Source organism: Phyllostomus hastatus, unplaced genomic scaffold (genome assembly GCF_019186645.2).
Source record: "Phyllostomus hastatus isolate PE091 unplaced genomic scaffold, TTU_PhHast_1.1 phas_scaffold_28, whole genome shotgun sequence".
NCBI lineage: Eukaryota > Metazoa > Chordata > Mammalia > Chiroptera > Phyllostomidae > Phyllostomus > Phyllostomus hastatus.
Genome location: NW_025334022.1, coordinates 19,991,710 through 20,013,786, shown reverse-complemented (window position 1 = coordinate 20,013,786; position 22,077 = coordinate 19,991,710). Strand labels below are relative to the sequence as shown.

The window sequence follows — 22,077 nt, the reverse complement described above, 5'->3', positions numbered from 1 at the left end:
AGGTGGAGAGGAGAGAATGGGGGAAAAGGTACAGGCAATAAGAAGCATAAATAGTAGGTACAAAATAGACAGGGGAGAGGTTAACAATAGTGTAGGAAAGGGAGGAGCCAAAGAAGTTATATCTACAACCCTTAGAAATGAACTAAGGTGGGGGAATGATGGTGGGAAGAGTGGTACAGGGTGGAGGGGAATAAAGAGGAGAAAAAATAGGACAACTGTAATACCATGATCAATAAAATATATTACAAACATTCACAGAAGCCAAACACAGCCTCTCACAACAATGCCAGCTGGTATACTGATACAGATGGGTTCCTAGAACACTCACCTTGTCAGGGAAGCATGTACTGCAAGAGGGCTTCCAGAGGAAAAATCCAGACTTTTTAGGGTCCCCTGTCATATACATGTGTTGCGTGTGGGTCACCGGCCAGCAGTGACCACGGAACGCTGTGGATGGCTCGACGATAAACACGCGAGAAATAACAACATGCACAGAGACAAACTAGTTTCTGTGGGGAAGTAGGGACAGAATGGCCACCCCCCCTAGTGGGGAGCGCGCCGATCCACCGTCCATACCTGCTTTTATTAGGCTCATTTTGCATAATAACTCAGGTAACGTACAATACTCATTAGGGGAAGTAAGGAATATAGAAAACAAAGAGCTCTGCCAGTCTATTGAGTTGGGGGGTCAAAGAGCTGTAAGGCTGAGGAACAAACTAGCTTCCTCCTAAGACCCTCCTCATTCAACTGAGAGCATTCTTGAACAAAGAAGGTTTCACAGTAATTTACATGTTCTTTCTTAGGCCTGATCACCCCGGGAAATCCGCACTTCCCAGTACCGAGCTGTACTTCCCCGTCATTGTTTGAGGCTTAGGTGGAGCAAGGGAACTAAGGCCACCGAGAGATAAGGAGATTTTCTTCCGGACGCTGAGAACTCAGACTTTGTCAAAGCCGAGGAGTGAGGGTCCATCACCCCCTTTTGCTGCAGCCCCCCAAGTCCTTCTTTTGGGGGGGGGGCCTCCCAAAGTGATCGTGCCTGGCTTGGGTTGTTCCCCCCGTGGGGAATCTTACCCGTCTTTGGCTAACCGACCAAGCTTTTGGGGGGTTCAGTTATGAACAAAGCAGCAGAAACAGCATTCCTGCCAGGAAGATAAGCTTTTGTCTCCTTGCCGGCTCACGGTTCCAAGGGCGTTCCCTTAGCCTTAGCCTAGGCGGGGGTCTCAGTTTCTGATACCAGTCAGGGCGGTTCCCAACATACATGTATGAACAAGATCTGTCCAGAAAAAGACCAACCATTGTTAATATAATGTGAATGGTTTGCACAACATCAATGTAAACTGGCAGCCAAGGACAGTGGACTACAATGAGCATGTATAAACAATGACAACTTCACTGTACTAGTGTGTGGGGACAACTGATGCTTTTAAATGAGCATGTGTACTGTGTGGCTGTCGCCTTTAAAATGACTGAGCGAGTAAAGCAACGAATGTACATAAAATTTGTGTTAAGCTTGAACACTCCTCCATGAAAACTACTTGGATGATTCATTCAGAAGGCCACAGCTATGGGCAGCTAGTGATAGGCAGCTTAATTGCAATATGCCCGCTCATGCATAAAATGTTGTGCAGAGTTTTCTAGTGAAACATCAAATTACCCAGGTGACTCAGTCACATTACATTCCAGATTTAGCGTCCTGCAACTTCTGGCTTTTCCCAAAACTAAAATCACCTTTGGAAGGGAAGAGATTTTAAACTGTTGATGAGATTCAGGAAAATACAACAGGGCAGCTGCTGGTGATTGAGAGAACTATGTGAGGTTCCAAAGCCTACTTTGAAGGAGACTGAGGTGTCATTCTCCTATATACAATGTTTCTTATATCTTGTATCTTCTTCAGTAAATGTGTCTGTTTTTCATGTTACATGGCTGGATAACTTCTGGACAGATACACACACATATATATGTTTCTCTATGGGCGATTACAATATTGGTCTGAATCTTTAAAACACATTAACATCATGTAGCTAGAAACCCAAGTGACTTTTTATGTCTGGCTGTGTCCAGCCAGAAATAGTGTGATGAATGAACTTCCTAACCTTAAACACATTAGCTAGGGTTGCTTAATTATCTGGATAGAGAGTGTCAGGAAAATAATTCTAGGGTACTTTTAAGTAAGACTTTCTTATTAAATTTTTATTTATGGTTAGTGTCATTTGATGGAGAGACTGATGAATGAGAATAGAATGTTAGAACTAGAAGGGACCTTGGAGGTCACCCAGTGTCCAGCTCCTCATTTACAGAGGAGGGGACAGATGCACAGAAATGTTAAATCTTGCAGAAAATCAAATAATTAGGAAGTGAGAGTGCCTAGACTAGAAGCGAATTCTCCTGAGGCCTACGTTGGTCATCTGGGAGGATGGAGAATCGAAATACTTAAAACTAAGTGTCACGTAGTATAATTGAAAGTTTTAAAAAACATCTCTAAAGATAACATACATCAAATAGAAAATAAGATTTAATTATGATTTTGGGCACACATTTGAAGAGATGGTTGGACACTAAGAAGTTCCATAAACATATTTTTTTTGATAGTGTAATTCTTTTAGAATTTCTAGGGTACATAGGTAACCGAATTTAGGTTTCCAAGTTTAAGATAGCTGTTATTGTTCATCAAACTTAAAAAATAAAGTCAGTTAAACAAAATCAATGACGTAGTTTAGATTTCCTACGAGACAAATGTAACCAACGTCACGTGTTCACACTATCACATTGCACAACAACCACACCAAATGCTTTTAAAGTGAAAGTGAAACAGCGGCTAAAGAATGTATATCATGAATTGGGTCGCCAAATTCAAATGAAATTCTTCTAGTATGTAACTTTGAAAATATCCAATTATGTCACTTTTCTTGGGAACTAATTTAAATGAAAATGCTATGTATTTTTCTCAGGTTTTGATTTGGCATTCATTGCTTATCCAGAAGCTCTAGCCCAACTCCCTGGTGGGCCATTTTGGTCCATATTATTTTTCTTCATGCTGTTGACTTTGGGTCTCGACTCTCAATTTGCTTCCATTGGTAAGTAATGCTTCCAGGGTTCACCCATCCCTCTTATATTGCACTCATGTTTCCCCTACTTAAAAACATTCTTTTCTTAACCCTCGTTGCCTCTCCTAGGTTTTACTCTAAGAATAATCTTTCTAAAACTTCTTTTTAGCCCTTGCTGGTGTGGCTAAGTGGATGGAGCGCCCGGCCTGTGAACCAAAAAGGTTGCTGGTTCCATTCCCAGTCAGGGCACATGCCTGGGTTGCGGGCCAGGTCCCCAGTTGGGTTACCACACATTGATGTTCCTCTCCTTCTCTCCCTCCCTTCCCTTCTCTCTGAAATTAAATAAACAAAATCTTTTTAGAATTTTAAAAATTCTTCTTAATAAATTAAAAACTACAAAGTAGTCATGAGCCAGACACCCAAAATGAGCAAACATTAATACTTTACCATATTTGCTTCAGACATTTTTTAGAAAACTAAACTGTTACAGATGAATTTGAAGTATCCCATGCTTCTCTCCCTAATACCACTCACATTTCTCCCTTCCTAGAAATAAACATCACTGTGAATGATGTTATTCAACCCGTGTTTGTATACATGATATAATGTACCCATAAATACTGTGAATGTTCAATGCCCCCCCAAATGTGAAATTTCACTTCATACATACCATTCTGACAGTTGTTTTTTATGTACTATCAACACATATATGTCTATGTGTTCATACATAGACATATAGATGTAGCTAATTCATGATGTGTTGCTGTAACGATGGGGGCATTTGGATCATTTCCGGCTTTGAACACTTGCACACACTGCTACACTGACTATTCTTTACGTGGCTCTATGTACACATAAGAATCTTCCTTAGGGTACACACTTAGAAATTCTGAAATTGTTTTTATTATATCATCCTCTTACATAAGACATTTTATTTATTTTTTCATCCTCACCTGAGGACGTTTCTTCTTTGCTTTGAGAGAGAGAGAAAGGCAGGGGGAGAGAGAGAGACAGAGAGATAGAGATGGATGTGAGAGACATCGACATGAGAGATATCAATGTGATAAACATCGCTTGCCTGGTCGTCTTCTTGTTCATGTGCTGACCGGGGACAGAACCTGAAACCCGGGTATGTGCCCTGACTGGGAATGGAACCTGCTGCTACCTTTCAGTCTATGGGCGAGGCTCCAACCAACTGAGCCACACAGGTTAGGGCACATGAAACATGTTAATAGCTTACTGTTTATAGGATAAAGTCCAGCCTCCTCTAATTCATTTTCCAAGCCCGCAAATATTTCAAACGTGTTTCTTAGTCCTTTCACTCATACATTTTTTCTACTTTTAAGCCAGTGCCCGTTTCGTGAACACGTTAATTTCTTAAACCTGGAAGGCCTTTCTGTCTCCATGTCATTTATTCAAATGTTCACCTTTTTGGAAAGCTGCGCTGGACTTCTTCCTTTCCTATAACTCTCTCAAACTGCTTCAGCCCTCAGGGACCTGTTTCCTTATAGTTGCTACCAATGCAAATCCTTATAAAACAGACTAAGACTGACAAATCCAGCCGCATTCGATTTTTATCAGCACTGGTGAGTGGTGACTGCCAGAGAAAGGACTCTGTGGCTCTCAAAAGCAAGGAGCAGGGCCCAGACCGCATGCTCAACATATATTTGTAATTTCATTAACATAAGTTGAATTCTGTGATTAAACTCATTGGCAAATGAGTTGACATATGACATGCTATTTTTTCCCTTCTGAAGAAACGATCACAACAACAATTCAAGATTTATTTCCCAAAGTGATGAAGAAAATGAGGGTTCCTATAACTTTGGGTTGCTGCTTGGTTTTGTTCCTCCTGGGTCTCGTCTGTGTAACTCAGGTATACTACCGTATTTTTATAGACAAAATATTACTTGGAATATTTACCTATATCTAAATGAGAAATTCTGAATTGACATTCAATTATTATCTAAATGAGAAAAATCAAGGTTTAAGAGGATGTTTAATGACAAGTCCCAGTCTGATTTGGACCAAGGTTTTCTGAGTTTTAGTTCAGGCTGTTTCCCTGGATAGCACAATTTCAATAGTAAGTATAGTTTGCAGAGTGGGGGGAGGCCCAATAAGGAGCACTTTCCTTAACCACAATAAACTTTTAGACTTTAAAAACACACTCTATATCTTGGCCGCTACTACGGAACACACAGACACTGCCTATCATTTTGACGATTAACTATCTGACTCGGCACAGAATAAAAGGAACATCCTTTTTGGGATATTTAAATCCACATCTGTATTCACATGCGAAAGCATTCCTTTTCACATTTTTGGCAGAAATGAAACCAAGGAGCGTATGTTATAATCAAATTAACAAATTTAATTTGAATGTCTAATCAATCATAAAAATAATGACAAGTTATACTTAGAAGTAATTGATTTTTAAAAATTATTTTATTGTTGTTCAATTACAGTTGTCTGTATTTTTCCCCACCCCTCCCCCCATGATTTTTTTTAATAGGCTGGGATTTACTGGGTTAATCTGATTGACCATTTCTGTGCTGGATGGGGCATTTTGATTGCAGCTATACTGGAAATAGTAGGAGTCATCTGGATTTATGGTAAGTTGTGACTATACACTTATCTATACTTTATATGAGAATAATTTAGTTTGATCATTTCCACTCTGTGCACTGTAATGGTAAATTACAATACAACTGGGCAAAATATATGATATATATTTATAAATAAAATGTAAAGGTGTATGCTCTGTTCCTGTAGTATAGGGAAACATTCTGGCAGAAAATTTGGAGCCACAATGATTAATGGAGGGAAAACGAGCAAAGACTGAATGCACTGTTTGTCAATTATTTTGTTAGGAGGGAACAGATTCATTAAAGATATAGAAATGATGATTGGAGCAAAAAGGTGGATATTCTGGCTATGGTGGAGAGCCTGCTGGTTTGCCATTACGCCTGTTCTTTTGATTGTAAGTATTAATATGGTATGGATTTCGTGTCAACAAGATATATTTAAACATTTGTAAGATAAAATGGAATAACTCACATTGGAGACCATAAGGCAAAGTAATATCATAAATTAATGATTTTCAACTTCTGCTTTATTTTTTTTAATTTTTAAAAGATTATTTATTTATTTTTTAGAGAGGAAAGAGAGAGAAGGGGGGGAGAGAGAGAGAGAGAGAGAGAGAGAGAGAGAGGGGACATCAATGTGTGGTTGCTGGGGGGCCATGGCCTGCAACCTAGGCATGTGCCCTGACTGGGAACTGAACCTGCGAGGCCTGGTTCACAGTCCGTGCTCAATCCACCGAGCTACGCCAGCCAGAGCGACTTCTGCTTTATGACTGGTGCCTCTGAGTTGCCTAAATTAAATGCCTCTGCTGTATTAGTTTTGAGGCCATGGGTTTAAACATTTACTTTTTGACAAAGTAAACAGGCTCCTATAGACTTAAATTTCCCATATATTTAAGATTTACCAGTAGGATAAATAAATAGAAACCATTCGTTTGCTCATTCCCTAAAAAATATGCTAGGTACAGACAATGCAAATATGAGCATGGCCTCTGCTTTCATGGAATTCAATCCAAATACACGGATTGCTAAGAATCAACACTCCTATTTCAATGCATATTTTTGTCTGTATAGGAGGTACTTACTACATTCTATTACCAAAAGAAACTCAGCTGTGACGGTGGAGACAATAGCTTATGTCAGTAAATGTAACAGTTGTTGCTCTTTAGGAGCTGAGGGAAAGCACAGTCCGTTGTACTGGAGAGGCATGGCATACAGACACGCTATCTTCAAGTAACAAGAATTCAGGGCAATACATGGCTGCATGCCAACATAACACTGAATGGGATAGACAATTATCCACGACCAAAGACAATGGGGTGGGTGTGACAGTCACAAAGCTTCACAGAGGATGTTTTGGTTCTTATTGCCTCCATGATTCAACGGTTTGCCTAGAAAAGGCCATTAAAGAATTTGATCTAAAATTTGCTTCACATCTGAAGTGCCATGCTTATTTGCTTTCAGAGGAAATTAATTTTTTTAACATTACAAGGTCAGTTTCAAGTTGTGACCAGTTTCAGACTAAATGTGCTGAATTAAAATATTTGGATGCCCTACATTCTCGCTAAATGATTTTGACAGTGCTGGGAAGTATAGTTTGGCCCTTCTGACGAGTCTCTGTAATAAACTAAGACCCTTATCAAATCAGAAGACCTAACTAGACTTTTAGCCAACCAACTTTCACTGATTACACAGGTTTGACAACTGAGTTTATTTTTAAATGCAAGCTATTGACCATGACATGATATACATCATCAGCCGTTTGAGTCAAGTTACATACATTGAGCTTCACTGTCCCTCATTCTTCTCTTGTAGTTATGTAGGATTATGGTAATTGTAAAAAGTATTTAAATGACTGTCGCTAAATTAATGGAATTAAGCTATTTAATTTTGAAATTAAATTTGATTATCCATTTTATAAAGACTCTTGCATCTAAACACATTCTAAACTAAATTTAGAGGAACTACTACTAGGTGATTTTTGGTTTTGATCACTTCATTTTGTTTTACAAATTTCTAAATATCTGATTAGCTTTAGGCTACAACATGTTTTTTTAAGAGATTTTAAAGAAAACTTGGCCTTAACATGTTTCAGCTTTAAGATTCAGATTTGTTTCACCCAAACATACATTGAACTTTTTTTTTTCTCGAGAGGCTGGAAGCAAAGTGTGCTTTGGTAAATATGCGCGTACTACTAGAAAGTGAGTGCGTGAGTGCTTGGATGTGGAGTAGGGATGCTCCATGTGGTGGGAAATATGAGAAACAATTGCTAAGCCAGGAGCAACAGCATGTTCACTAATTTGTACTTTACATTCTCATTGAATTAATTCACATGTGGGCTAGCTTATGGTGTAGAATAAAACCATGCTACTACAAGTTAAAAGTTAATAACAAAATTTCTGGTATTATTTTACTCTCCCTCAGGTATATTTTATGGTATTTTATTGAAATACATGTTAGACAAGTATTAGTATGTTTTATACATGTGTATGTGGGGGTGCTAATTTTGGAAGAATTTATTCAAAGCCAAATACAAATTACATAGTTTGGTTCATTTAGTATTGCCGTCTTCTGGCTAGTTACCTGGTTGTCTTAGTTCCTCAAATGTGTTTTCATCCATTGTCATTGCTTTATTTCTAAGGGATGGAATCAAGTTGCTAATAATTAGCGCAATTGAAATCACTTGTGCAATGAAGTCTGATCTGCAGCATTGTCTTTTCACGTGTTAACTTTCACAGGCAATTTTCATCTGGTCACTGGTGAAATTTGACAGACCTGATTACGCTAAAATTCCATATCCTGACTGGGGAGTTGCTCTAGGCTGGTGTATGATTATTTTTTGCATTATCTGGATTCCAATTATGGCTATTATAAAAATAATTCAAGCTAAAGGAAACATCTTTCAGGTAAGCACGTAAAATCAATATTATTTGTTCACCAGTCCAGGTCAAGTCCCCTCCATCACCCTTTATCCCCCCTTTGCCCTCTCCTACCTTTCCCCACCCCCTTTCCTTCTGGTAATCACCATGCTGTTGACTCTGCGGGCTTTTCCATCCCTTCACCTTCTTCAAGCTGTCCACCTAACCCCCTCCCCTCTGACAGCTGTCAGTCTGTCGTCTCTATCCATCAGTCTGTTTCTATTTTGTTTTTTAGTTTATATACAGATGATGTATTCTAGCAATGCACCTCTGAAACCTATATAATTTTATTAACCAATATCACCCCATTAAATTCAATTTAAAATTAATATTATTTGTACTTCATATAAAGCACTAGGATCAAACCAAAGATTAATCTACCCATATGGTGGTAATGTGAGATTATGACCATGAGATCAAATTCAAATTAATCACTCTTTCCTTTAGACTGCTTTTATACCTGAGACGAACATTCACTACTATGTGCATAACATTGTATTATGCTGTACACAGATTTGCGTGTCTCCCTGTACTAGACTACAAGCTCCTTTAAGAAGAAGTCTTGCCTTGCTTGTTGCTGTAGCCTCAGGCCCTGTTAGAGTGCTTAGCACATGAAAGTTATTATATCTGTACTGGTACTAACTTGTTCTTGAAGATGTTGCAATGCAGATGATCTTTTAGTTTTATCCCTACAATCTTCACTTTTAAAACATGGTCACACACACACAGGCACACACACAACATCCTGGTTTCTTTATAATGCATTTCCTAATAGCATGTTTAGACTGAAAAAGCCTGGTAAATGACCTTGAACACAAACTAGATCCTAAGTCATCCCTCTTCCATGGAGGCCTAGGGGGATGGAGTTGGTTACGACACATCACTAAGACAAAGGGCAATGGCAAGGTAAGCTCAGCAGTCAGATTTTAAATAAACGTAAGCCCGTTCAAGAATGGATGTAGATCAGTTGTTTCACCCTGGAGCTCCCTCTCTTTGGTTCTTGAAAATTCCCAGGTATACACTGGTTTACCTGGGAAAACAGGTAAACCTAACTGTCACCCTAAGGGCAGGGCAAGGAAATTTAACATCCTAGCTCTGGCTGGTGTGGCTCAGTGGATTGAACACTGGCCTGCAAACCAACTGGTCACCAGTTCCATTCTCAGTCAGGGCACATGTCTGGGTTGCTGGCCAGGTCCCCAGCTGGGAGAGTGCAAGAGGCAACAGATCAATGTATCTCTCCTGCTCTCTGTCCCTCCCTTCCCTCTCTAAAAATAAATAAATAAAATCCTTTTTTAAATTTAACATTCTAAAATAAAAATGTAGTTTTATATTTATTTATGTACAGATCGTAGCGCTTAAGTTCTAAGACAGCATTTTTCCCATTTCAGCGCATTGTAAGCTGCTGCAGACCAGCTTCTAACTGGGGCCCATACTTGGAACGACACCGCGGGGAGAGATACAAAGACATGGCAGATCCTAAGGAAGACACCGACCATGAAATACCTACTATCAGTGGCAGTGGGAAACCAGAAACCAGAATAAGTTCTAATTTTTAAGAATATGTGCCTGTGCAATGTGATTGCTTTAGAATAGAGAAAATTTTATTTATTTGTATGTTAACTGAACAAAAATGTATATATTATGTTCATAATAGTAAAACAACTGTTTTTCTCATTTAAGCAGGAATGTAATATAAAAATGTGAATGTACTAATTTTTTATCAATGTGCTTATTGTATTTCCTTTAGATGATCTATCTGGATAGCACACATTATCTGCATTTCACAGTAACATTTCTGTTGCGCGTGGGTCACCGGCCAGCAGTGACCACGGAACACTGTGGATGGCTCGACAATAAACACGCGAGAAATAACAACATGCACAGAGACAAACTAGTTTCTGTGGGGGAAGTAGGGACGAAATGGCCACCCCCCTAGTGGGGAGCGCGCCGATCCACCGTCCATACCTGCTTTTATTAGGCTCATTTTGCATAATAACTCAGGTAACGTACAATACTCATTAGGGGAAGTAAGGAATATAGAAAACAAAGAGCTCTGCCAGTCTATTGAGTTGGGGGTCAAAGAGCTGTAAGGCTGAGGAACAAACTAGCTTCCTCCTAAGACCCTCCTCATTCAACTGAGAGCATTCTTGAACAAAAGAAGGTTTCACAGTAATTTACATGTTCTTTCTTAGGCCTGATCACCCCGGGAAATCCGCACTTCCCAGTACCGAGCTGTACTTCCCCGTCATTGTTTCAGGCTTAGGTGGAGTGCAGGAACTAAGGCCACCGAGAGATAAGGAGATTTTCTTCCGGACGCTGAGAACTCAGACTTTGTCAAAGCCGAGGAGTGAGGGTCCATCACCCCCTTTTGCTGCAGCCCCCCCAAGTCCTTCTTTTGGGGGGCCTCCCAAAAGTGATCGTGCCTGGCTTGGGTTGTTCCCCCGTGGGGAATCTTACCCGTCTTTGGCTAATCGACCAAGCTTTTTGGGGGGTTCAGTTATGAACAAAGCAGCAGAAGCAGCATTCCTGCCAGGAAGATAAGCTTTTGTCTCCTTGCCGGCTCACGGTTCCAAGGGCGTTCCCTTAGCCTTAGCTAGGCGGGGGTTTCAGCTTCTAATACCAGTCAGGGCGGTTCCCAACACATTTCTGTACATATTACCATCCAGTTTTTCTAATGTAGTGAAGGTTGACATCTGAGCGAATTATATAGAAAATAGTTATATTTTCTACCACACAAGTTTTAAAATATTGCGTGCTAATATTTTCTTGCTATATAGACTTTTCTCCATAAACCTGGAGAAAATAAATCAGTCTATTTAAAAGAATGTGTTAAAATTGAAGGCCTCAGTCGATTAGAAATGTTATACATATGTGGAAAAAATGGACTATGTATATAGCACGAGAACTGTAGTTTAATACTTGTGATCGAAATGTCTAAAAACTTCATGTATTTATGGCTCACCTTTCATTGTGAACTTCATAGTTATGTTCTTTATTTTCATATGTTAAAAAGGACAGAAAAATTAGGATGCTGTGGCCAGTAAGTGAGAAATCTAGAAAACGGAAACCGGGGTCTTGGACTACTTCTCCATGTAACGTCTGTCCTAGGTTACATTTGAAAGGAACATCTGACCCATCTAGTTTGTACTGTTTCACAAAATTCAGAATAGTTCATTGGACTCTCTGAAATCTAGGTGTCATTTCAAATAGACTATGGAACAAAATACTAAGGTAGAAATGACTTCAATCAAATTTAAATCTTCTGCCCTGGCTGGCGTAGCTCAGTGGATTGAGCGCAGGCTGCGAACCAAAGTGTCGCAGGTTCGATTCCCAGTCAGGGTACATGCCTGGGTTGCAGGCCGTGACCCCCAGCAACCCCACATTGATGTTTCTCTCTCTCTCTCTTTCTCCCTCCCTTCCCTCTGTAAAAATAAATAAATAAATAAAATCTTAAAAAAAGAAGTAAAACATTATTATAAAAAATTTAAATCTTCTGTTGTAATATATAGTTAATAAATCAAGTGGGATGATTTTGTCTTATTTGAAGATGTTACCAGTTGTGGGTGAGAACTTATTTACATACTTATAGGAGATAAACTTGTTCAACTTGTCAAGAGTGAGAGAAAGCAAATTAGGAAGTCCTATGTCCCCATTTCCCTACAGAAGATAATGAAAACATTGTATCATAATAGTTCTTTACACTGATTACACATTGGTGAAAACTGGTTGGAGCATCACAGCCTAGAACGATGAACATGGCCTAAGTATGTAAGACACTTTCCAATTATTCTTAATGTTTTTAATATGGGCTTAGGAAACATATGGAAGTAAAATTACATGCAATATTTTTCTAGGTGTAGGTGTGCACGCATTTTTCTAAGGAGAGTGTTTATAGTCTTTGTCAGCATATCACAGGGATCTGGGACTGAAAAGTTTAACAACCGCACACACCACTGCTAGCTTTCATTCGTGGCAAGGAAGAAATATGAAGAAGAATGTTAAAGGTTAATTTCTAATATATTTTATATTTCTTTTCCTCTTTTTTAGATTTAAGATTAAGGAGTAAGGGGTGAAGGTATTTCTTTCATTTATACTAATAATTTCTTTTGGGAGGAGCGAGCCTGAATGTAGGTAAATCGGTAGGCCTGTAATTGAACAATCTCAGCGAGGTATGTATACATACATAAGATGAGCTCATTTAAAATATTCTGAGGATATCCCTAGGCAGTGTGGCTCAGCAGATTCAATGTTGGCCTGCAAACCAAATGGTCACAGGTTCGATGCCCAGTCAGAGCAGATGCCTGGGTTGCAGGCCAGGTCCCCAGTAGGGGACGCTCGCGGGGCAACCACACATTGATGTTTCTCTCCCTCTTTTACTCCTTCCCTTCTCCTCTCCAAAAATAAATAAATACAGTCTTTAAAAACATTTTGAGGGTAGATCAAATGCTGTTGGTGGACTTCAACAGATTGTTAATTCCTCTGTTACAGTGGATTTTATAAAATATCATATGAAATAGATGGGTGACTACAGCTAAGAAATACTTTTTTTTCTTAATTTTAATCCATATTACATCACAGACATTCTACCGTTATATTTTGATAGTATTTGGGGTGTGAATTTCTTACTGAAGTAGTAAAATGCATGCAATTTTCTATAGGTGACTCTTGCAATGCAGGAAAGATTTAGATACATTTCTAATGAAATACTATCGAATTGGCAGTGGGAGGGGTGATTAGGAAGAGATTCCCTTTAAGAGCTCACTATGAATGTGTGTAATTCCTCACAAAGGTGTGAGGCACAGACTTTAACAGAGTGCCTTGTATACTTTAGGGCACTCATAGACAGCTCTTCTATATTATTATACGCAGATTCCACAGTGGTAAGAAAGACTGTTCTGCAAATGGAAAGTGTCTTATCGAATCTCATTGACTTTAATACAAACTAGGAGACGTCCAGTACTGTAGTATAAACTGCCAGAGAAAACCATTTCTCACGCTTGAGCAAAATTAAAATCACTATATGTCAACTAGATTTTTTTCACTGTAGCTTATTTTCAAAATTTTTTGAATGATTTTTTTTCTCGGCTGTGTTTTCATTCCTTCCCTGGTAAAATATATATTAGCAACATCTAATCCATTCTTTAACTGTGAGTATGCAAATTAATAATGTCTGGGTTTTGCATCTTACTTGGCCTATCCTCCCCTTCTAAACAATAATTAATTTGGTGTAAACACATATACTAGTCCAGTGAATGCATTCAAAGTGCATTTAATGATTGTGTACACTGTCAGCACATGCTGCCAGCCTGCCCGGTGGGTTTATGGTTCACTAGTGTGCCACTTAAGCGCCTGGTGACTACCAAACGTTCCAGTTCGGCGAGGTTGTATTCCACCACCCTGAGGTTTACCACTACTAGTTTGTCCACAACCTCGGAGCTCGGGGAATTAATTAAGGTGTCCCGAGAGAGGCGGATGACTGTCACACTGTTGTCACCATCGCTGTTAGCTGACTCAGTCACAGAAGATGGTCTCACTAGTAGGAAAGCAGTCGAGTTTGATGATGTTTCACCAGTGTGTCTCTGTAAAGAAAACAAATTACACACCTGTAGTTTACTGAGTTTAGCAATTTACAAATACTACCAAATAAGAACATGCTCAGTCTTGGTTATGAAAATGAACTGACTGCCCTTCCTTAAGAAATGCAGATTAGGCCCTGGCTGGCGTAGCTCAGTGGATTGAGCGCAGGCTGTGAACCAGTGTCACAGGTTCGATTCCCAGTCAGGCTACATGCCTGGGTTGCAGGCCATGACCCCCCAGCAACTGCACATTGATGTTTCCCTCTCTCTCTCTCTCTCTCTCCCGCCCTTCCCTCTCTAAAAATAAATAAATAAAGATCCTTTAAAAAATGCAGATTAAAAATCTGTTGAAAGACTACACTGATTTGGAAATGTGCTCTTCCCATCCAGACTGAGGGGGAAATGTGGGAAGGTGATCTTTTAACGCTAAATGCTGTATTCTTGCCTGACATGTCCTGGGCAGTGCAGTAGGTCTGTATTTGGGCCCTGTCTGACCCTTACCTAAAAGGACTTCATTTGCAAATTTAAATAGCACCAGGAATATCATGTTTTGACCTGAACTGTTTGTGAATGCCCCTAAAGTTATCATCAAGATGGGTGAAAAGGAAAACACAGAGGAGGAGGAGGCAAACAGAAACATAGGGGCAGTAGAAACCAGAGAAGAAAAGTGAGATGGTACAGATTCTTTTTTAACAAAAATCGAAGAAAACATTGAATTCACTGGGGTGACAGTGCTAAGTACAACTGTACAGGTTTCGAGGGTGCCACCCCACAACACACCATCTGCACACTGCACCGCCTGCCCACCGCCTCCAGTCCAGCTTCCCTCCGCCACCGCCCCTCCCCCCTCCACCTCCCCACCTCCCCACCGCCCCTCCACCTCCCCACCTCCCCACCTCCCCACCTCCCCTCCCCCCTCCACCTCCCCACCTCCCCTCCCCCTCCACCTCCCCACCTCCCCCTCCCCTCCACCTCCCCACCTCCCCACCCCCCCTCCACCTCCCCACCTCCCCCTCCCCTCCACCTCCCCACCTCCCCTCCCCCCTCCACCTCCCCACCTCCCCCTCCCCTCCACCTCCCCACCTCCCCTCCCCCCTCCACCTCCCCACCTCCCCTCCCCCCTCCACCTCCCCACCTCCCCTCCCCCCTCCACCTCCCCACCTCCCTCCCCCTCCACCTCCCCACCTCCCCTCCCCCTCCACCTCCCCCACCTCCCCTCCCCCCTCCACCTCCCCCACCTCCCCCCCCTCCACCTCCCCCACCTCCCCTCCTCCCCCGTCAACGGCTCCCTGCAGCGGCCGCAACAGCCAGAGGTGGTGCTGCAGAGCAGACACGTGAAGCTGTGCTTTCCGAGTGGGTGGAAAACTGACCGTATCATTAGTGACTGGGGCCTTTTTACAACACATCACAGCTATCGAATCACCGGCCAAGATGAGAGAAGTGTGGACGCAAAGAATAAACATCGGGGGCTCTTGCAAGAGAAAAAGGGGGAATGAGGTGCCCTCCCTTACCCTAGTTTTACCGTTTTACCATCTTCCTAGTTTCTTAAACGACCTCCCACGCGTATCTTCCCCTAGCTTCATGTCTTTCCAATCTCTCTGATACACTTTACCTGACAGTCACGAGGCCAGAAGACCAGCAGGAAGAGGCACACGAGGCAGCCCAGGAGGAGCAACAGGATGCTCATGGCTGCTCCTCGGCCTCTTCTGTGTCTCGGGCACCCGGGCGGGCAGGGGCCGCTAGCCACCACAGCTCCGGGAGGTCGGGGCCAGCGGCCAGCGTGCTGAGCTTCCGGATTGCCTGGCGCCACTGGGGGGGCCTCAGCGCCCTGCGTTCCACCCTGGAGGGCAGGTGACCTCACAGTGGAGCAGAACGTGCAGCCCCATGCCACAATCCGAGGCTGCAAACTCCCGTCTCCAGGAGACCAGGCGGCAGTGGTTCCAGAGGAGAGCCAGGGCCGGACTGGTGAACCCAGGCTTCCCAGGGAGCCGAAACATGGTGGAAATGCCGACTCAGACTGGTTAAATGCAGCATTCAAAAAATGCTCTTTCGCCCTTTCTTTCTTCCTTTTAAAGATATGTTTGCCTCTGCTGCAACTATTCCATTATTCATTTCAAACACAAGTTCAACACCAACATACAAACACACTGTAAAAAGTAGTTACATAAGACTTTCCCAGAAACCTCTTGATGCTCTGGTTCCCACGTTAGGCCTCACTCCAACCCTATGGCACTGAGATAATTATGCACATCCGTGTCACTGCACAGCGTAAACAGTGATTCAAGGGACCTTTCCCCATGTAATTCCCACAGTATTTTGAACTACAGGTGTCTCCAGTATTGTGTCTCATTTTGGAAATGCAGAAACAGATTGAGGTGTCAAGTAAAGTCCTTTGAAACTAGAAGCAAAACAGGACCTCACATCCACAGGGTTCAATCCAGAGGTAAACCCCCGCCCCCCACCCCCTTCTCCTGCCTTCACTCCCAGCCCAGCGCCCTCTCCTGCACTGCTGACTCGGGAGCACCAAGGGTGTCACACTTTCCACATGGGGAATCCAGCACTACAGTCGGAAGAAAATTGATAAAAACTAACAGATACAAGAAACACTGGACTAGACAAGTTACACATTTCCAAGAAATTTAGATAAATGTACAAGGTGACACTGAAGCAAAAAAAAATTGCCAGGGTAATTTCAAGATGAGCGTCAAACTGCAGCCCCCCTAACTGCTGGGGGGAATAACTCTCATTTCACATAGACATGATGGAGAGGAATGGCATGTGCAAGCTTTTCATATCAAACTTACTTCCCAATTATGAGTTCAAAGTTTAGAGGTTTATTTATTCACTAGGTATGGATTGTACTCCCAAGTAAAGGGTGGGCACTGTGGTGTATTCCTTTTATTGTCAATCTTCAGGTTTGCCCAGCTTTCACTTGTCGTAAGGATGGACTAGCATCTTCCAAGCTTGTTGCATAGTGGACTGGAAACCAGAAGTCTCAAAGATTTTTGCATCCATATTCATAAAGATATTGCTCTGTATTGTTCTTTTCCTTCTTTTTTCTCTTTTGCAGTGCCTTTGGCTGGCTTTGGTATTGGGGTAATGCTGGCTTCAGAGAAGGCATGAGGAAGCCTTCCATCCTCTCCAATTTTTGGAAGACTTTGAGGACTGATGTTAATCGCTCTTTCGATATTTGGTAAAATTCACCGTTGTTGCCATCTTGCCCAGGACTTTCCTTGGTTGGAAGTTTTGATTACTGATTAAATCTCCTTGCTAGTAATAACTATATTCATATTTTCTACTTCATCATGATTCCGTTTTTGTACGTTGGGTGTTTCTAGGAATTTTTTGTTTCATCTAGGTTATCCAATTGTTGGGGCATGAGTGTTCATAGTACTTTCTTATGATCCAGTTTGTTTCTGTAAAATCAACATTAATGTCCACCATTTTTAAAATTTTTGTTATTTGTGTCTTTTCTGTTTTTCTTAGTCCAGCTCTTTATTGTTTTGTTCTCCTCTATTTCCTTTATTTCTGCTCTAATATTTATTATTCCCATCTTTCTGCTAACATTGGGTTTACTTTGTTCTTTTTCTGGCTCTGTGTTTAGAGACTGCGTTTAAGTGGCTGGGGAGCACAGACCTCTGCTCTGTGCCGTCCAGGCGCTGTCCACAGCTGGGCCTCGAGTCTGCACCTGCACATTCCTGCAGCTCCTCAGAGTCTTGTGGACAATGACTGAGGATACAAACCATGCAGGAAACATGTAGCAAAAAGAAAAAAAATACATAATATGAAATGTGTGGTGGTGTACAAAAAAAAATTAGACAGTTCTTTGCTTCTTGGGTTCTAGTTTTCTCTGTAAGAAAACAAGGTTTCGTTGTTTGGTTGGTTCTTTGGTAAAGGTGGATGGTTGCATTTGGACTAGGGACAATGAGCATATAGGAGATAATGAATATAACTTGATGCGTGGGTCACCGGCCAGCAGTGATCATGGAACGCTGTGGATGGCTCGTCGAAAACACGCAAGAAAAAACATGCACAGAGACAGACTAGTTTCTGTGGAGAAGTAGGGACGAATGGCCACCCCCTCTAGTGGGGAGCGCGCCGATTTACCGTCCAAACCTGCTTTTATTGGGCTCGTTTTGCATAATAATTCAGGTAAAGTACAGTACTCATTACGAGGAAGTAAGGAACCACAGAAAACAAGGAAGTCTGAGGGTCTGTTTTGAGTCAGGGTCAAAGAGCTGTAAGACTTTGAGGAACAAACTAACTTCCTCCTTGGACTCCTCTCATTCAACTGAGAGCATTCTAAACAAAGCAGGCTTCACAGTAATTTACATGTTCTTTCTTAGGCCTGATCACCCGGGGAATCCGCACTTCTCAGCACAGAGCTGCACCACCCTGTCATTGTTTCAGGCTTAGGTGGAGCACGGGAACTAAGGCAACCAAGAAATAAGGAGATTTTCTCCCAGACGATGAGCACTCAGGCTATGTCAAAGGTGAGGAGCGAGGGTCCATCACCCCCTTTTGCTGCAGCCCCCAAAGTCCTTCTTTTGGGGGGCCTCCCAAGTGATCGTGCCTGTCTTAGATCCCCCCTTGGGGAATCTTACCCGTCTTTGGCTAACCGACCAAGCCTTGGGGTTCAGTTATGAATGAAGCAGCAGAAGCAGCATTCCTGCCAGGCAGATAAGCTTTTGTCTCCTTGTTGGCTTACGGATCCAAGGGCATTCCCTTAGCCTTAGCCTAGGCAGGGGTTTCAGCTTCTGATACCAGTCAGGGCGGTTCCCAACAATAACTTATGTTTTTGTTTATTAGAAGAATTTTATACTTTTCTCAAAATAATTTCAACATGGCTTAGACATTGTTTTATTTAATATTGATAAAGTTAATTATCTTTTGAAAATAAGATGGGAATAGCATTATTACATAACTTGTACATTTACATATATGTCTGAACACACACACATACAGTTATGTTAAGGTTAGAAATAAAGGTGGCTTATGAATTCTTTACTGGGGATCATCATATGAATGGTGTACCAAAAATGAAATGAGAATTTGAGATTGCTTTCTGCTCAAAGACCAACTTATTCTGTACACAGAGTACAGGCATTTTTTCTTCTTGATATATTTTGTTAACTCTCTGTACTTCTAGCATATATTAAATTACCTTTTAAAGTTTCTTATTTTTGGCCCTGGCTGCTGTGGTTCAGTGGACTGAGTGCTGGTCCATGAACTAAAGGGTCACCGGTTCGATTCCCAGTCAGAGCACATCACTGGGTTGCAGGCCAGTTCCCCAGTAGGGGGCACCTGAGAGGAAACCACACATTGATGTTTCTCTCCCTCTCTTTCTCCCTCCCTTCCTTTCTGTCTAAAAATAAATAAATATAATTTTTTTAAGTTTCCTATTTTTGGAAAAAAGTGAAGTTTCTAACAATCATTGTTGCTTATCACTATGTTTTCAAAGTATTAGTCTTAAATATTTTAAGATCTGTACATATTAGTCATTGGCAAAAATGTGCTCATTCAATTACAGAATGCTATTTCAAAGATCTATGCTGCAACTTTATTTAAAGTAATGGCGTTTTTCTTTTTTAAATATATTTTATTGATTATGCTATTACAGTTGCCCCATATTTTTTCTCCCCTTTATCTCCTTCCTCCCTGCACTCCCCTCCCTCCAGCATCTCCCCCCTTAGTTCATGTGCATGGGTTGTACGTATAAGTTCTTTGGCTTCTCCATTTCCTATACTATTCTTTTTTTTAAGATTTTATTTATTTATTTATTTATTTATTTATTTACTAGAGGGAAGGGAGGGAGAAAGAGACAGAGAGAGAAACATCAATGTGCGGTTGCTGGGGGGCCGTGGCCTACAACCCAGGCATGTGCCCTGACTGGGAATTGAACCTGCGATGCTTTGGTTCACAGCCCGCTCTCAATCCACTGAGCTACACCAGCCAGGGCTCCTATACTATTCTTAACCTCCCCCTGTCTGTTTTGTACCAATTGTCTTTTTCTATATTTCTTTATTACTTCCCTCCCCTCTTAAGAATTTTATTTATTGTGTTAACATACACAACAATCCACTCTGCCTCCTTCCAAAATCCTGGTTTGTGCTCTGAAAGGATGTTTCTTACAAACCTCTTATCTTTGTAGACAACTGTAAATGCAAATAAAAATTTGCATTTTCCTGGTAGTGCCTTTTCTTGTTTATACATGCAGGAAAAGTATAGCCTTGCATAACAAACAAAAGGTAAAAGTGTCTTCTAGGTCTTTCCCTGTTCTAAAGACTGTGCCTTCTGTGTGTCCCCAACAATGTGAAGTCAGCTTAAAGACACTGTGCAGAACGTAGGCTCTCACAGGTCCCTCTGCCTTTATGAATCAGTGTAGTGGGCGCAGAGCTCATCCTTCTCCTTATAAGTACCGAGCGCTAACCGATTGTACCACTGGAGCTCTTAATCCTTCTCCTTATTGGTTAATTACTATGACTATCCGAAAATCATGAGATGTGAAATATTGATTTTTTGAATCTTATGAAATGTGGAGATTATTGTTTCTTAAATGTTATTAATTTTCAAATTATCTCGGAGAAGATATGTCTGATATTATGGACCGTGATGGTACGCATTAGACACTGGCAGGTCATCGGCATTGATAGAGATCCAGTACCCATATGCAATTTCAGGAGTGGGCAACTACCACTCAGAGCATGGGGAAACATTAAGGACATTAGAAAAGAACACATCAAGTTAGTGGGGCTTAGAAGAATGGCTGAGAGATGAGAGGTTAGGGATGTGTGTCAAAGAAAGAGAATGAGCACTGAAATTGTGCAGAAGAAAAGAAAGACGGGAAACAAGCAGAACTGGTGCTTCTCAGCTTATTGCTGTTGACAAACTAAACTCTGCAGTTCCATAGGCTGCCTTTACTTGGTAAAGCTACACTGTCCGGACAGAGACTACAGAAGACTACCTTACTGGTGGGGTACGATGGGTAAACAATATAGTCAACTGGATTTCCCACCAGAATCAGACTCATATGCTTACAGAATGTGCTTTTGGAGCCTTTGGGCAGGTCCCTTGTGCCCTTATTCTTACACAGAAAAAGATTAACTCCCTTATACCAAACTGAAATTCCCTGGGTCTGAGCTTGTGAAAGCTTTTGTTTATCCCACACTGTAGACATAAGGCTTAAAATACTTCTCCTTCCTGAGACCTTAATTTATAATATGGTATACATGACATCAATTTTTCTAATAACGTTTTTAAATATTTAGATTACATTAGTTATGTGATGGGGGTTTGCTGGTAGAAGTTGATAAAATGAGAAAACGTGTGTCATGGCGTGTGTGACGGTAGGGAGTAAACAGAGTCGACAATGAAGGTATAATGAGGACATCAGGTATAAATTGCATCAGTTCTCCAGAGTTTTCCCCAGTACTTACATAGTAACAATATTGAGTTTGAAAGTACCAGATTCTTCCGTTCTTTGCTTATCATAATGAAATATTCGTGGGCCACATGGTGAATGTTTGAACACATGAGATTTTTACATTATAGTTGGATCGCTGATGTGCAATCCAATTTTTTATGGTGGCAGGAGTCAGAGAAATGTATTTTGTGACATGGTCAGTTTATTTATGGAAATGATTTGCTATCTCTAGTAACCTGCACAGCAATTCAATGTCCTTACATTTGTTTATCATTTTGACTCTTTTCAAAGCATCTACATTTCCACATTTTTATTTAATTCTCCCAACAATACTGTGTAGTAGGTGGAACAGGTGGAATTCCCATTTGATAGTGGAGGAAGCTGGAGTAATTTAATAGCTTTGCTTAAGATCTCCAAATTAGTTAATTAACTAGGAACCTGATTTCCTGATTCCAGCTCTTCTCATCATGCAAGCTACAAGCTACATGTTCATCTTTAAATAGAGATGAATTGTAATTTACATATTCTATGGTG

General features: G+C 41.1%; 2 protein-coding genes across 2 annotated transcripts; one reads left to right on the top strand and one right to left on the bottom strand.

The window, feature by feature from the left end:
• Positions 1 to 2,950: 2,950 nt before the first annotated feature.
• LOC123805184 (sodium- and chloride-dependent neutral and basic amino acid transporter B(0+)-like) lies at positions 2,951 to 10,253 on the top strand. The gene is made up of 6 exons (XM_045817679.1): positions 2,951 to 3,074; positions 4,802 to 4,920; positions 5,557 to 5,656; positions 5,915 to 6,024; positions 8,365 to 8,532; positions 9,933 to 10,253. Exons 1-6 carry the CDS (start codon positions 3,032 to 3,034, stop codon positions 10,098 to 10,100), a joined length of 708 nt encoding a protein of 235 aa, XP_045673635.1. The 5' UTR covers positions 2,951 to 3,031; the 3' UTR covers positions 10,101 to 10,253.
• Positions 10,254 to 13,832: 3,579 nt separating this feature from the next.
• CT83 (cancer/testis antigen 83) lies at positions 13,833 to 15,807 on the bottom strand. The gene is made up of 2 exons (XM_045817481.1): positions 15,733 to 15,807; positions 13,833 to 14,123 (listed from the first exon to the last, which is right to left on the bottom strand). Exons 1-2 carry the CDS (start codon positions 15,805 to 15,807, stop codon positions 13,833 to 13,835), a joined length of 366 nt encoding a protein of 121 aa, XP_045673437.1.
• Positions 15,808 to 22,077: the final 6,270 nt, after the last annotated feature.

Excerpts from the sequence above, each read along its gene's own strand:
- LOC123805184 (XM_045817679.1), top strand. The coding sequence starts at position 3,032 with ATGCTGTTGACTTTGGGTCTCGACTCTCAATTTGCTTCCATTG. Across the intron at positions 3,075-4,801 it reads CTCTCAATTTGCTTCCATTG|AAACGATCACAACAACAATT; the intron begins GTAAGTAATGCT and ends TCCCTTCTGAAG. Across the intron at positions 6,025-8,364 it reads TTACGCCTGTTCTTTTGATT|GCAATTTTCATCTGGTCACT; the intron begins GTAAGTATTAAT and ends TAACTTTCACAG.
- CT83 (XM_045817481.1), bottom strand. The coding sequence starts at position 15,807 with ATGAGCATCCTGTTGCTCCTCCTGGGCTGCCTCGTGTGCCTCTTCCTG. Across the intron at positions 14,124-15,732 it reads TCTGGCCTCGTGACTGTCAG|AGACACACTGGTGAAACATC; the intron begins GTAAAGTGTATC and ends TTTTCTTTACAG.